Source organism: Thalassophryne amazonica, unplaced genomic scaffold, assembly GCF_902500255.1.
Source record: "Thalassophryne amazonica unplaced genomic scaffold, fThaAma1.1, whole genome shotgun sequence".
Classification (NCBI taxonomy): domain Eukaryota; kingdom Metazoa; phylum Chordata; class Actinopteri; order Batrachoidiformes; family Batrachoididae; genus Thalassophryne; species Thalassophryne amazonica.
Window position 1 is genome coordinate 222,486 of NW_022986277.1, and position 15,657 is coordinate 238,142.

Consider the following 15,657-nt stretch of genomic DNA (forward strand, 5'->3'; position numbering starts at 1 on the left):
TGAAGATAAGCAACAATTTATTGCTTGTGTAAAAATGGTCGGACTGTCAGCAAAACCTTGAGGGAATCTTGTATATGTATATCTTTTCCCTTTAAATGTAAAAGCAAACCAAAATTGAGAGTCTGGATGAACAGGTACTGAGAAAAATGCATTACTGATGTCTATGACAGAGAAGTACATGTTTCCAGGACTTAATCTATTTAGCAGCGTATGTGGGTCTGGTACCAGAGGGGCACTAGTTTCTACTGCAGCATTTACTGCACGTAGGTCTTGTACCATTCGCCAATTCTGATTGTCTGCTTTTTTCACAGGATATATTGGAGTGTTACAGGATGTGTTATATGGCTGGGGGGGGGCCTGGCTGCCGGTTTGTTTGTCTGTTTGTTTTCCTCCCAGGTGGCGTGCATTTGGGACTGAGTGGCTGTGTTGCTGAGGCTGTCAGGACCTCACCCTGATCACCTGCGACTCGTCAGGACTCACAGCTGAGGTGCATCTGGATGGATTGGAGCATGTTGGCATTTAAGACTGGAGTGCACAGTGTGTATTTGCCAGAGACTCGACCTTGTGACCAGACGGGTGAGATCGTCATCTCGGGAGCCATCTCATCAGCAGCGGATGCTGAGAAACGTCCAGGTTTGATGCACAGTCTGTGAAAGAGGAGGGGGTGAGGTCTCACGCTCGTCAGCACACTTCCTGAGGTACGTTAGATTTTGTGACTAACAGTTATACAGTCAGTAAATGTGGTGTCCCTCACACCTTATTGTATTGAGCTGTTTGTTAGTCATGTATCAGCTTCCACTGCGGTGGAGTTTTGTGAACTGGATGTTCCATGCCCGCAGGTTGGAAGCTGATCAGCAATCAAGCCAGGAAGTGTTTGCTGTTTGTACACCTTTAAGTGTTCTGTGTGTAGAGTGTGGACTCACATAATGGTTCCTTCTTTCACAGACTCGGTTGTTTGCGGCCACCTGGGGGGTGTCGGCGGGGTCCTTGGGTCCGAAACAGCTTCTGGCTCCGGACCGTTAGCGCTGCTGGGAGTGCACCACGCCAGACCGCACCTTTCTGTTCTTACATTTTCACTGTTATGTATTAAATTCAGTTAGCCTTTGTACCGTGCTCTGCTTATTTCATACTGGGTCCTTCAAACGCTGGTCGGTTCTCCGAGCTGCGTCCGACACATAACAGGATGCATCTAAACATTCCCTGATGACTCCTGCTTCCAGTAATTCTGCAATAACCGGTTCAATTCCTTTTTCTGCTTCAGGTTTTAACGGATATTGTTTGATCCGTGGTCTCCAATCAGATCATGGCTTAATTTTGACTGGCGGAATATTTTTCAACAGTCCTACATCTGTGGGTGCATTCACCCAGAGATGAGGAGGCAGTTTGGCCAATAAAGTCTCATCTTCCTGTGTCAACAACACAGATGTTGTTAAATTTCAATCGTCCAGATCTACTTCATGTATCACCGGTGTCGTCCAAGCACTTACAAACATGTATTTCCGATACAAGCCTGTGGATGGACTGAAATCCCACACCGACACTGCATCTGCTTCGTGCCAATCAGTCGCTTCCTCAGCTATTTTAGAAATTCCTCCAAGGTCCTTCCAGGACTGAGTGTCTGCCCTTGTCAGTGAAATATGCGGCACAGCCTCAGGTTTTCCTCTGTACCATTTGTCTGCACTTTGGGTCAGCACTACACTACACACAGAGGTGGTTTTTCTGTCTGTGTATAGGTGTACTACTGTCTGTAATTCTGATGGAATTTTCAGAAATCCTGCTCCATACCTTTCATCCTTTTGTGGAATGAATAGCATAGTTATGTGTAGATCTTTTGGTGACATCATTACTACGTGTTCTCTGTTTTCACAGGTCATCAGACCTTCCTCCAATAATTGTTCAGTTTGTCTCAACTCCGACAGATCCAAAGAGTACTGCCAGGCCTGGGCCAAATTTGTATATACAGTAGCGGGCTGTCTCACAGCTCTCATACCACCTACTGTTGGCGTGACTCCTATAGATAAGGCAGTCATCAAATCTCGTCCCAGTAAATTTACTGGACAATGGGGCGAATAAACCACAGAGACACAAGCAGTTTGGTTCGTTTCAGGATCTTCAAAACTGACAAACTTCAATATTTTCTCTGAATTCACCTGTCCATTTGCAGATTTTACCCAAACGACTTCTTTTGCAAATTTAGTTCCGGGAGGTCTGTCTGTTATCACTGTCCTACATGCTCCTGTGTCACAGAGAAAATCCATGTCCTGTCCATTTACCTTTAGAGTCATCACAGGTTTTTCTTCCTCTTTATGGCCTCTACTCTCATCCGTGCTTCACTGAGCCATACTTTTGCACACTCTATTTCTCCTTCTTTTCTTGCTTTCCTGTTACCCTTTTTATTTGCTGCTGCTGCCGTAAGTTTTAACACCAAACCTTCACAATCTGGCATAACCAATTTACCTGAAAAGCCATATTTCTTTTTCCATTTAGTTATGTACTTCATATTTTCCGGATTGCGTTTGTGCATGTATTTTTCGTCGCCCTGAAATAGGGGCTTATTTTCTGTGCATGTGTTTCCCATGTTGTTCACCTATTCCCCTTCACTCTGCAAAGTTCAGGTCAAGCTTCTACCCCGTGGGGCGGACCTTCCTTGGAATCCCCCTCTTTGCAGACTCGTCGGGAATATGTGAGTGTGGTGCATATGGACTTAAAATGACCTACTTTGCAGACAATGGCTCCACTTTTATCCCCTGATAAAATGGGATATCAAGCTGTCCATGCTTCAGTCACTCACAGTCTCATTCTTTTATTATTACTAAGGAATACTCAGTCAAACAATACCACACATACAGTCCGACACTGTCACACACACACACACACACACACACACACACACACACACACACACACACACACACACACACACACACACACACACACACACACACACACACACACTCCCACAACCGCTCCAACTCTCACACATATACAAAATAAATTACAGATTTCATCAATGATTGCAATTACAGACAAGCCCTCATCTTAAAAAAAAAAAATAATAATAATAATAAATCATTTTATATCAAGACATAAATAACACAACAAAATCCTTACAACAAAACAAAAACAGAATTTTCTCTCATTCATACCACAAACACACTTAGTTTCACTTTTGAAATAATCAATTAATTCACGTCTCTCTAACTGCTTCTCCTGAAATTTATTCTTACTCCTCCTGTATTTCTCAGCCGGATGGGGACTCGAACCCCTCCGCCACCTGTGCCGGCAGGACCGGAGACTCTAACTCCCTCCCCCGCACTTTATTCCGGATGGGGACTCGAACCCCTCCGCCAAATGTGCCGGCAGGACCGGAGACTCTAACTCCCTCCCCCGCACTTTATTCTGGATGGGGACTCGAACCCCTCCTCAACATATTTTCCTCACAGGCAGGCAGTAATTACTTACGTTAATTTGTTGCGCCCCTCATTTGGTTCGGAGGCATCGTCAATCTACTGCGGCGAGCGGAGGTGGACGTCTATAGTCACCGGCCCGATGGAGAATTCACTCCTCAGGACTTTCCTTCGATCCCTCTAGTGGAATCGGCTGTGCACGGTCTACGGCGTGTCTCCCTCCGTTCGCTCGAGAAGATCTGTCGACGCCCCACGTTGGGCGCCAAGAAAAAACTGTTGGGTTTGCACCCTGTTTTTAAAGAAATGAGAGGCACAAACACTGAAAAGAAACCAGTCAGAGAGAGACAAATATATATATATTTTTTTTTTGCTCTGTGCAAAGGAGGAGAACAAGCAAAGCTCTCCTAAAATCCCCTCCTCTGACCCAGCCTTTTATTTAGTTCATCAACATGAGAAAAAACAAACAAGGACAGTCGGGAGAGGTTACACGAGTCATGTCTGCAAGAGGGTGATAGCAAAGCAAGGTAACGGCTGAAACCTTCCATTCCTGCAACATGAGCCTTGTGGCTCGTTAAAGCAGGATAAGGCAAAATGAAAAATAGTTTGCTCAATCATGAAGAATGCAGACAACAAGTCTTTCTTTCTAAAACCTCCTCTTCTCACAAAGAGGAAAAATAATAAGCATAAACTATAAGAAAATAAATAATAATTCCTGTAAAACACAACAGCACAGTAGATAACATTACAGACATAATATGTATATGGATTTACAGTGAATGAACCACGGCTAACTCCCATTAAGGGAACTGTTAAATCTACAAACAAGAGCTCTTTTTTTTTGTACATTTAACCGCTGTATTTTTTACAGGAATTCCCTGGTGACCACAGCTGCCAGCGTTTTCCTGTAAAAACAACAGTCTTTTATTACAGTGTATGATGGGTGATGTTACAGACTTCTGGCCCGATCAGCTGACAAAGATAACGAATTCCCTCGGCTGAGGATCTATATCTTTCATAGAGAATATCGTCCGGCTATGTCAGCGGATTCCGGTGGTCTTTAAAAACCCTCACCCTGCGAAGAGAGCCCCTCACAATTTGTGCTCCAATATCAAATGGATCATCCAGGTAGGCCGGCATTGTCTTCGTAGTGATGCAGGTGGATGGACGGTACTTATAAAGGGAATGGTTAAGCGAAAACCTCAAGCTAACCTAGAACATAACATGCTCGGAGCAGGTTTGGCACACAGCGTAAGTTGTCGTGGCAGCATACCTCGATCAAAACCTATCCACCTTTCGTAGTACGGGTTAACCGGGAAGTTGCTCCACACGTCATCAACTTACTCCCGAAGTTACCCTGATAAGCCAGTAACCCCGCTTTGTAGTACAGGCCCCTGGTGAAACAAGTGATATACAAACAATGAATCTCAGGTGATTTTAAACAAATGATTTGGAAACTAAGAAAAGCACACATACCGCTTTGGCCTGCTAGTGGACAAACCGGAAGCTTAAATGGCTCATTTATTTCTTCCTGTATAGCTTCTAAAACGAGAAACGTTTAGACGTTCTAAACGTCTTCCTCAACTGTTTTTTTTTTTTCCCTTACCGTCAAACAGGAAGCGACCTTTTTCAATTACTTGGACAAAACTAAATAAAGTAACAATTTTAATTTCACTAAGAAACAAAATATAACTGCCTCTTCAGTTATACAATATAAAAGAAATGTAAAAATAAACAAATATACACGAAAATAAATGCATCTGATAAGTAGTCTTAATGCATTTGTGGTGCAAAGGCTCCACCTAGTGGCGAAACATATTGTCCAGTGACAAATTTCAACTGCTGCCACACTCCCACCATCACACTAGTGCTTCAGTATGTGATCAAACAGAAATTAATGCAGCCATGAACTTAGCAAACATAAACAAATACACATTACTTAGACCTTACTCCGCTTCAAGTAAAATTACAGTCTTATGTATAGGCCTTTCTAATACAATAATACATAATTCTTATCTCGAGTAGAGTCACTGATGAGGAGCTTGACCTTTCTGACTCTGCCGTCATCTCCTGGTGTGACTTACACAACTTTGGCAAGCTTCCACTCGTTCCTTGGAACACAGTTCTCTTGTAGAAGAACAATGTCATTTATCCTCACATTTCTTCTGTTTTTATTCCATTTACTTCTCTGTTGCAGGTTTAACAGATATTCCTTCCACCATCTGGTCCAGAATACATTTGCCAAATACTGCACTCTTTTCCATCTTTTCTGCAGGTACAGATCTTCTTTGACGACTTCTCCAGGTGGTGGTAAGATAACTGCTGCTTTCATTGTCAAGATGTAGTTTGGTGTCAACGGCTCTGGTCCTACCAGGTTGTTGATGCATTCTGCAGTTAGCGGTCGACTGTTCACTATTGCCATGGCTTCATACATAAATGTTCTCCATGGTGAAGTGTCTAATCTTGAAGCTGACTGTTTGAGAATGGATCTTAGGACATTTCTTACTGTATGATTCTGTCTCTCCCAGACACCGTCCATGTGACTTGAAGCAGATGGGTTGAATACAAAACTTAAACCCAGTTCTTTCACTTTCTCTTGAGTTATTTGGGTTAAAAGCTCATTCCTTGCACCGATGAAATTCGTGCCTTGATCACAATGTAGTTGACTGATGTTGCCACGTATGCAATAAAGCAATGAAGTGCATTGAGGAAACAGTCTGTGCTAAGGTCATCCAGAACTTCTAAGTCAGGGGTAGGCAACCTGTTCCAGAAAGAGCCATGAGGGTGCAGGTTTTCTTTGCAGCCACTGACTCCACCAGGTGATTTCACTGATTAACTGATTCCATCTGCTCAAAGTGATATTAATCAGTAAAATCACCTGGTGGAGTCAGCGGCTGCAAAGAAAACCTGCACCCTCATGGCTCTTTCTGGAACAGGTTGCCTACCCCTGTTCTAAGTGGATAGCTGTCGAGCACATACTGTTACATGTAAACAACAGTCCATATCTCTTTACTTCCTTCCTCCCTTCTTTTACACAGAATGGTCCGAAGCAATCCATACCGCTGTATGTAAATGGACAGGTGGCTTCCAATCTTTCTGATGGCAGATTGCCCATTCTCTGTTCTTGATTATGTTTCCTGTATTTTCTGCATTTGACACATTTACATATGAATGATGACACTTCTGTACTGCAGCCAATTATCCATATGCCATTAGTGCGTATTTCATTGACTGTCATCCCCCGACCTTGATGATGTATCTTCTCATGGAAATGTTTGATGAGTAGACGTGAAACATGATGCTCCTTTGGCAGGATGACTAGGTGCTTGATGTTGGGATGGAGTGATGCTTTAGTTAGTCTGCCTCCCACCCTCAGAACACCGCAGTTGTCCAGGAAAGGAGCCGACTGGTTTAGTTTGGAGTCTGATGTCTTAACTTCCTTTTTACTTTTGAGGGACTGAATTTCTGTTCAAAATGCTTCACTTTGCACTGTGCGAATAATGAACTCCTCGGCTTCTTTCCTTTCTTCCAGGGAAGTGCTTTTGTTAGACATTTCTTTTGTGTTCTTTGCATACTTTGCACGTCTCTTTAATCTTGCAATAGCTTTCACAGTCTTTGTCCAATCTGACAATTTTTCTAGATGTTGTAAAATGGGTTTCTCTTCCTTAGCATTGACAGTGAAGACTCGTGTGACTTTGAGTTCTGGATTTTGAGAACTAATCTCTTTCACATGGAGATCTTCCATTTGTAGTTCCTTTTGCTTTAAGAAATTTGGTCCTGTGAACCAGTTTGACTCTACTAGTTCCTTTGTCATGACTCCACGTGATGCATGATCAGCAGGAATTTGTTCTGAGGCTATGTATCGCCATTGACTTGACCTGATTCTCTGTATTCTGTTGGCAACGAATACATGAAATCGTCTTGCGTCATTGTTGATATAACCAAGAACGACTTTGGAATTGGTCCAGTGGGAAAACCTTGATCTTGTGGGAAAACATGGAATTGGTGGAACAAGCGTTCTATGTCACACATGATAGCCACATGTGCTTTCCTAAAATGGCACAACACCCCTACGAGGGTGTTTGATTATCTCTGCTGGAGTTGTTATTTCTTTGACTTTGTTTGTACTCACAAAGTGGACTTCAGTTTTAAGCTTATGTGTGGGTTCTAAAGCCGGTAAGACTTGTTTAACAATAACACGATGGCTTACTTAAATTTCATCTTCATACACACCTTCAGAATTGCTGTAACCGATGATGCTACACCCAAGCTGGGATTTTTGTGCAAATGGCTGGTCTGCTTCACTACTGACCACTTCTAGAGGGAGTAAAGCTTGAGGACAATTATATCCAATCAACAGTCCAACTTCACAATTATGAGCATGGGAGCCATTTCTTTTGACAGATGGTTCAGATGAGACCAGTTCGCTGTACTTTTGCTTGATGGGATATGCGACCTATTGGCAGGAATATAATCTGTGGTATAGGTTGTAGGCAACTTGATTCTTGTTTCAGAGTACATGCCTCTTACTTGTAGATCTTTTAACTTGTGACTTGAAACAACCTTTGTTTTAGATGTCATTGTGGAAATTTGAAGTTTGACTGGCTCAGTTTTGGCATTAAGTGACTCAGCTGTGTCTTTCATAATGAAAGTCGTGTCGCTTTGAGTGTCCAGTAAAGCATACACAAGTCTTTCCTTCTCTGGTTCATCCACAGTCGAAACATACACTGGAATGACTGAGGGAGTACAACCTTTTGATCCTTGTACAACTCTGTTGGATGTAACTTAATGGATTCTTCTTCTTGTGTTTCAGACACCTTTACTGTATCCAGATTAATCTTTGATTGTTCTTGAATATTCCTTGATTTTTGTTCTTTTCCTCTTTTGTCTCTGTCTTGATGAAGACAACTTGGATGAGGCTTTTGACACTTGTCATACACACTTCTGGAGGTACAGTTTTTGGAGTTATGACCGGATTTAAGGCAGCCAAAGCACAGTTTTTCAGACTGCACAAATTTAACCCTGTCCTCAACTGACCTTTCCATAATCTTTCGACACGTGTGAAGAGTGTGACCAGGTTTCTTACAAAAGACACGTGATGTTCACCTGTAGTGCTGAATGTTTTAACATCCAACATGGTTTTTCTTCTTGACTTGTCTTTGAACAGATGCTTATCTGATCTTTATTGCGTGCAGAGAGGTGATAGGGTTGCATACAATTCTTGCTTCTTTGTTAAGGTGCGTTTACACATAAGCAAGACGCGTTACGAATGTCATTTTTTCTGTCATTCGTGACACATTCCTGACATTCTCAGTGTGACTTAACACATCTGAATATGTTTCTTAATAGTGCGTGTTGGTGCGTGATATTCGTGGAGCATGTTTTTGCCTGTCAAAAAATCTTCCATGAATGTCACACACCACCCTCATTTCGTCTCATGTCGTGGAGGACGCAACTGAGCGTATTGATCCGTCTTGATCAGTATTGATCCTTAATAGAACGTGACAATATTCGTAGTGGTTCCTGTGATGGTTCTTAGAGCCTAAACTGTCACGCGTTATTACGAAGTGAGACGGAAACTGTCAAGTTTTGACACGACTTGTAACGCGGCGTCACATTTCACTGCGCGCCACGACAAATCAGTTTTCTGTCACGTGCGCACAATTAAACTCGGCTCCAAATGTCGGTCCACAGTTCCTGCTGAAGCTCCTCAGGATGCTCCTGCAGGTGTTCCACCTGCTGTTGTAACCGATGAGCAGGAGAACGAGTCTGAACCAGAGGAGCGAGAGGAGACTCACGTGCAGCCAGACATCTCTGCACCTCCTCCAGTTCGGCGGAGGAAGAAGCGCGCGCACAATTAAACCCTGCGCTGCACAACATTGTTTGATTGCTCACACCAAGTCGGCTAAAAGTCAAATTTCAGTGCTCTTCAGCGCGCTCCTGCAGGTGTGCCACCTGCTGCATGTGCCTGATGTTTGGGGAAATGCACCAGACGAGAGCCACATGAAGCCACACATCTGGCTCTGTCCTCCTCCTCCTCTCTCTCCATGGCACAGAGCCCAACTACGCATGCAGTCACAAAGTTCTCTGAAATACTGGAGCGATCTGAATTCGGTTGGATGAATATGGGTGTGTGTGTGTGGAGACAATTCACCTTGTTCACAACGTGACAGAACTTAACGATGCACTGTTACGCGCGATAGCGCGTAACAATGCAGAACACTATTCTTGACTGTGCGTAATGGTTCCTGATAATTCTCCGGCAACATGTGCCATTAATCGTAACGTGTGGTAACAGGTTGCAGCAGTTCCTGAGGAAACCTGACGCCTCTGCCCCGAATCATCACATTCGTGATCAGCAGCCAAGAATGTGTTCTTTGTGGCATTCGTGACTTGTCGTCGTTATGTGCAAACGTCGCATTAAGAAATTTCACAAAATCAATCATTCAATCAATCAATCAATTTTTTTATATAGCCCAAATCACAACAAACAGTTGCCCCAAGGCGCTTTATATTGTAAGGCAAGGCTATACAATAATTATGTAAAACCCCAACGGTCAAAACGACCCCCTGTGAGCAAGCACTTGGCTACAGTGGGAAGGAAAAACTCCCTTTTAACAGGAAGAAACCTCCAGCAGAACCAGGCTCAGGGAGGGGCAGTCTTCTGCTGGGACTGGTTGGGGCTGAGGGAGAGAACCAGGAAAAAGACATGCTGTGGAGGGGAGCAGAGATCGATCACTAATGATTAAATGCAGAGTGGTGCATACAGAGCAAAAAGAGAAAGAAACATGGGAACCCCCCAGCAGTCTACGTCTATAGCAGCATAACTAAGGGATGGTTCAGGGTCACCTGATCCAGCCCTAACTATAAGCTTTAGCAAAAAGGAAAGTTTTAAGCCTAATCTTAAAAGTAGAGAACTAAATCAGAACTAAAATCAGGGAACATTCTGTTTTCATCTCTTCTGTTCCATCGTGCACTTAGCCAATCAGGTAGCTTTGCTGCTATTCTCTGATTTTTCCCACAATCATTTAAAACTTGCAAACCTTGCACATAGGGCATGGCTGACTCCACACTGCTCAGGACATCTGTGAACTCACGTAGGTCTTTACTGTCTTTGGATGTGATTTTAGGCCATGACTGAATCTTATCTCGATACGACTTGCCTATCACAAATGGATTTCCAAATCTGTTGTCAAGTATTTCCCAGGCATTACAATACGCTGTGTCTGTTCCAACATGAAAATGGCCTTCTATAGCCTTCTTAGCTGAACCGCCGACATATTTTCTTAGGAAGAAGAGCTTTTCTTGGATAGGCAGATTTTTACAGTCAACTAATGTAATGAAACATGTTGTTAAAAATAAGCATCATGTGATCATCTGTCCAAGCATCTACAGACTGATGTTTCAGCCTCCAAGTCATGTAGTAGTGCTTTAAAAGTGTTTAAAGACACCAGCTCCTGAAGTTGCAGGTCATTTTGTAAGTTGTTCCAGGTGAAGGGCGCGTCGAGTTTAAAAGCCTTCTTTCCCCGTTTTGTTCTGACCTTAGCAACAGACAGCCACAGCAGATCTTGGGAGCGCAGACTATAACTACCTGCGGCTTTTGTGCTGATAAAAAAAACTGGAGATACAAGGGAAGCAGGCCTAAAATACATTTGTAAATTAAAAGATGCCAGTGGCTTTTTCTTCGAGAAGACAGATCTGACCAACCAACAAGAGAATACAACAAACAATGATGAGTAAGAGATTTTAAGTTGGTGACAAACCTTAAGGCACCATGATAAACGGAATCTAAAACACGCAGGCTTTGAACAGAAGCATTCATGTAGATTACATCACCGTAATCCAACACAGACATAAAAGTAGATGGAACCAATCTCTTTTTGGCCTCAAATGACAGACAAGACTTGATTCTAAAGTATAAACCTGATTTCAATTTCAGTCTCTTTGCCAGCTGCTGGGTGTGAGGTGTCAAAGAGAGACTGTCATCAACTAAAATCCCAAGATACAGTGAGGAAAATAAGTATTTGAACACCCCGTGATTTTGCAAGTTCTTCCACTTAGAAATCATGGAGGGGTCTGAAATTTTCATCTTAGGTGCATGTTCACTGTGAGAGACATAATCTAAAAAAAAAAAAAAAAAAAAAAAAAATCCGGAAATCACAATGTATGATTTTTTAATAATTTTTATGTTACTGCTGCAAATAAGTGTTTGAACACCTTTTGAAAATCACTGTTAATATTTGGTACGGTAGCCTTTGTTTGCAATTACAGAGGTCAAATGTTTCCTGTAGTTTTTCACCAGGTTTTCACACACTGCAGCAGGGATTTTGGTCCACTCCTCCATACAGATCTTCTCTAGAATTTTCAGGTTTGGAGATTCAGCTCCCTCCAAAGATTTTCTATTGAGTTCAGGTCTGGAGACTGGCCAGGCCACTCCAGGACCTTGAAATGCTTCTTACGGAGCCCCTCCTTAGTTGCCCTGGCTGTGTGTTTGGGGTCATTGTCATGCTGGAAGACCTAGCCATGACCCATCTTCAGTGCTCTTACTGAGGGAAGGAGGTTGTTTGCCAAAATCTCGCAATACATGACCCCATCCATCATCCCTTCAATACAGTACAGTCGTCCTGTCCCCTTTGCAGAAGAGCACCCCCAGAGTATGATGTTTCCACCCCCATGCTTCACGGTTGGGATGGTTTTCTTGGGGTTGTTCTCATCCTCTAAACATGGTAAGTGGAGTTGATTCCAAAAAGCTCTATTCTTGTCTCATCTGACCACATGACCTTCTCCCATGCCTCCTCTGGATCATCCAGATGGTCACTGGTGAACTTCAAATGGGCCTGGACATGTGCTGGCTTGAGCAGGGGTACCTTGCTGCCCTGCAGGATTTTAAACCATGACAGCATCATGTGTTACTAATGTTAATCTTTGTGATTGTGGTCCCAGCTCTCTTCAGGTCATTGACCAGGTCCTCCTGTGTAATTTTGAGCTTTCTCAGAATCATCCTCACCCCACAAACTGAGATCTTGCATGGAATCCCAGACCGAAGGAGACTGACAGTCATCTTGTGTTTCTTCCACTTTCTAATAAATAATCATAACAGTTGTTGTCTTCTACCAAGCTGCTTGCCTGTTGTCCTGTAGTCTATCCCAGTCTTGTGCAGATCTACAGTTTTGTCCCTGGTGTCCTTAGACAGCTCTTTGGTCTTGGTTATGGTGGACAGGTTGAAGTGTGACTGATTGAGTGTGCGAAAAGGTGTCTTTTATACAGGTAACAAGTTCAAACAGGTGCAATTAATACAGGTAAAGAGTGCAGAATAAGAGGGCTTCTTAAAGAAAAATTAACAGGTCTGTGTGAGCCAGAATTCTTGCTGGTTGGTAGGGGGTCAAATACTTATGCTCCACTTTCAGCTGATGGTGTCCTATAACATCCAACAACAGTTATATGTAGAGATTTTGAAACCTCAAGATCCAGTGCTAAAAACTCAAACTGCTTGCTTACTGCCTTAGAAAGTAGTACATTCACCTTAAATTTCTTCTTAGAAAAGATTGCAACACCCCCACCTCTTTTGAGGCAGTCAGTCCTATACATGTTATAACCATCAATATGGATATCATTGTCAGAAATGGACTTGCTGAGCCAAGTTTGAGATAAGACAATGACATCTACATCAGTTGAATGTGCCCAAATGCGAACCATGTCCATTTTAGCAATCAGACTGCGAAAAGTGTTCAAATGAAACAAACCAAGACCCGATCTTAATTTAAAATCAGCTGGGGTGTCAAAAGTTGTTGCAGACTCTGGACCTGGGTTGGGCTGGACATTCCCAGAAATCAACAGTAATAAAGCAACAAAACACCTTATCTTATCTTGCCAGTTCTAACACTCTGTATTGAGTCCGTACTACCGGGTACAATCATCCCCCTGTAAACTGCATCCAGCTAAGGAAGCACCGGACAGGATTTTTCATTCCCGTGGGAGCCCACGCCGGAACTGCATAAAGTCAATAAGCAGAGTGTGACGAGAAGCAAGAACAGCAGCACACAATTCATCCCCATCTCCATTTCGAATGGGAATAAGTCCATATCACACCGAGAAAGGAGGCAGCAAAAACGAGCTCAAAACTGAACCCAGGTCAGCTGCAAAGTAATCCAGTCCAGGAATTTTCACTCGAGTTGGGTGACAATGATGAGTAAACAGGAAGAGAGGCCGGTGCGCAGCAGTACTGTGGATAAATTGGATTAAATCAGGATTAACCTGAACAAAACAACACGAGAAATTTAGAGACCATTAAAAACAGAAGAAAGCACTTCCCTTCACGGTGAGGAGATTAGGCCCATCAGAAGCAACCAGCACGTCCACCAGAGTCGATCCCTTTGAGCTTTTCAAAAAGGTTTTTGTTTCTACCCATGTTTCTGTATTGAAAACACGGCTCACCGGAAGTCCTAAGACAAAACGGAAATGCCTCTGTTGTTAAAGTGGGCGGGGCTGAATAAGGTAAATAGCTAGAGGTGGAAATCTTTGTGTTGTATACTGCCATCTAATGGAGGTATTGCTGTATGTCAACTAACAACAAATTGATACAATCGTCTTGCTTAATATATTTTACTGAATGGGTCACCTTAATCATTATCAGAAAAATTGCCCCTCTGAGAAATTTTTCAGGAGCCGCCACTGGTGGGGGTGCAGGGGGTGCGAAAACTTTAACTCAAACCCATCATACCTGCTGTTCTAACAGGTTTGGTCCAAAAGGACTTGCAAAGGCTGTGGCTATGATTAATGCCATAGAGACCATGAATAAATCCCCTCTGCTGGCTGACATTAACATCACTCTGGGCTACCAAATTCATGACTCCTGTGGTGATGTCACCACTGGACTAAGAGCCACAGCAGACCTCATCCAACAGGCCATCTGCAACAGAAGAACCAACATCTCCTCTTGTGAGCAGCCAGTCATAGCTGTGGTCGGAGCTTCATACTCTGAGATTTCCATCGCAATTGCCAGGCAGCTGACACTTCCAATGATCCCTCAAGTAAGTGAGAATTTTAGTACGATGGTTGTATGTCTGCATTTGTGGTGAGCAGTGTGGGCACAGATAACCAAAAAATTTACTTTGATAACAGATAATCAGATAACTTAAAAGTTATCTTTGATAAAGATAAACTGATAAACCATTGGAATTTACAGATAACTGATAACCAGTAAATTCCAGTATTGTCTTTGGTACACTTGCAACTACTAACAAGCATTCAGTACTTAAGGTGGGCTTACACTGTGCGAGTTTTGGCCCTTTTTCAGATGATTTTTCATTCGTGTGAGAATTTTTTGTATCGCACCGAGTTTCAGGTTAATCGTGCATCCTGCATCCTGTAGTATACATGGAGTAACTGTTGTGAAAGTGTGAGAGCAAGGACCCACAACAGGGGGCGCAAATGAACGGACAATGGATAAAGCCAAATACAACACTTTACTGTTGTGAAAGTGCACAACAACAACAGATTACAATATTAGATAAGCTCAAATACAAAATGTCATGTGGGCAGGCTCGAAGATAGGAGACGTCAGTCCGAAGTCGAACCGGAACCACACGGTTTCCTCCGCCACCGAACCCCGGGAATACTGGAGCCGCCAAGTCCCGAACTCCCAGGTGGCCACTGCCTCCTCGTGTCGGATCTGGTACTGCTGGCGATATCTCGGCAATGAGGTGGAGATGCCGTCTTGCTGATATACCACTGTCGATCCGATGATTGATGACAGCTGTCGCCGGTGATAAGTGACAGCTGTCACCCCGGCTGCTCCTGTGAGGCGGCAGTGCCCTCTGGTGCCTGGAGCCCGCACTCCAGGCAGGGCGCCCTCTGGTGGTGGTGGGCCAGCAGTACCTCCTCTTCAGCGGCCCACACAACAGGACCCCCCCCCTCAACGGGCGCCTCCTGGCGCCCGACCAGGCTTGTCCGGGTGGCGGCGGTAGAAGTCGGCCAGGAGGGCCGGGTCCAGGATGAAGCTCTTCTTCACCCAGGAGCGTTCTTCGGGGCCATACCCCTCCCAGTCCACCAAATACTGGAAGCCCCGGCCCATCCGTCGGACATTCAAAAGCCGGCGCACTGTCCAAGCCGGCTCGCCATCGATGATCCGGGCAGGAGGTGGTGTCGGACCCGGAGTGCAGAGGGGTGAGGTGTGATGCGGCTTGATCCTTGAAACGTGGAACACGAGATGGATCCGCAGTGAGGCCGGAAGCTGAAGCCTCACTGCGGCGGG

At 43.8% G+C, this 15,657-nt stretch overlaps 1 protein-coding gene across 1 annotated transcript in view; it reads left to right on the plus strand.

The window, feature by feature from the left end:
* Window positions 1–14,501, plus strand: part of LOC117505948 (G-protein coupled receptor family C group 6 member A-like) — a 30,570-nt gene extending 16,069 nt beyond the window's left edge. The window contains exons 2-3 of the mRNA XM_034165484.1: window positions 14,140–14,434; window positions 14,487–14,501. Of these exons, the coding sequence (XP_034021375.1) occupies window positions 14,140–14,434; window positions 14,487–14,501 (310 nt within the window). The remainder of the gene's footprint in view (window positions 1–14,139; window positions 14,435–14,486) is intronic.
* The last annotated feature ends 1,156 nt before the right edge of the window (window positions 14,502–15,657 follow it).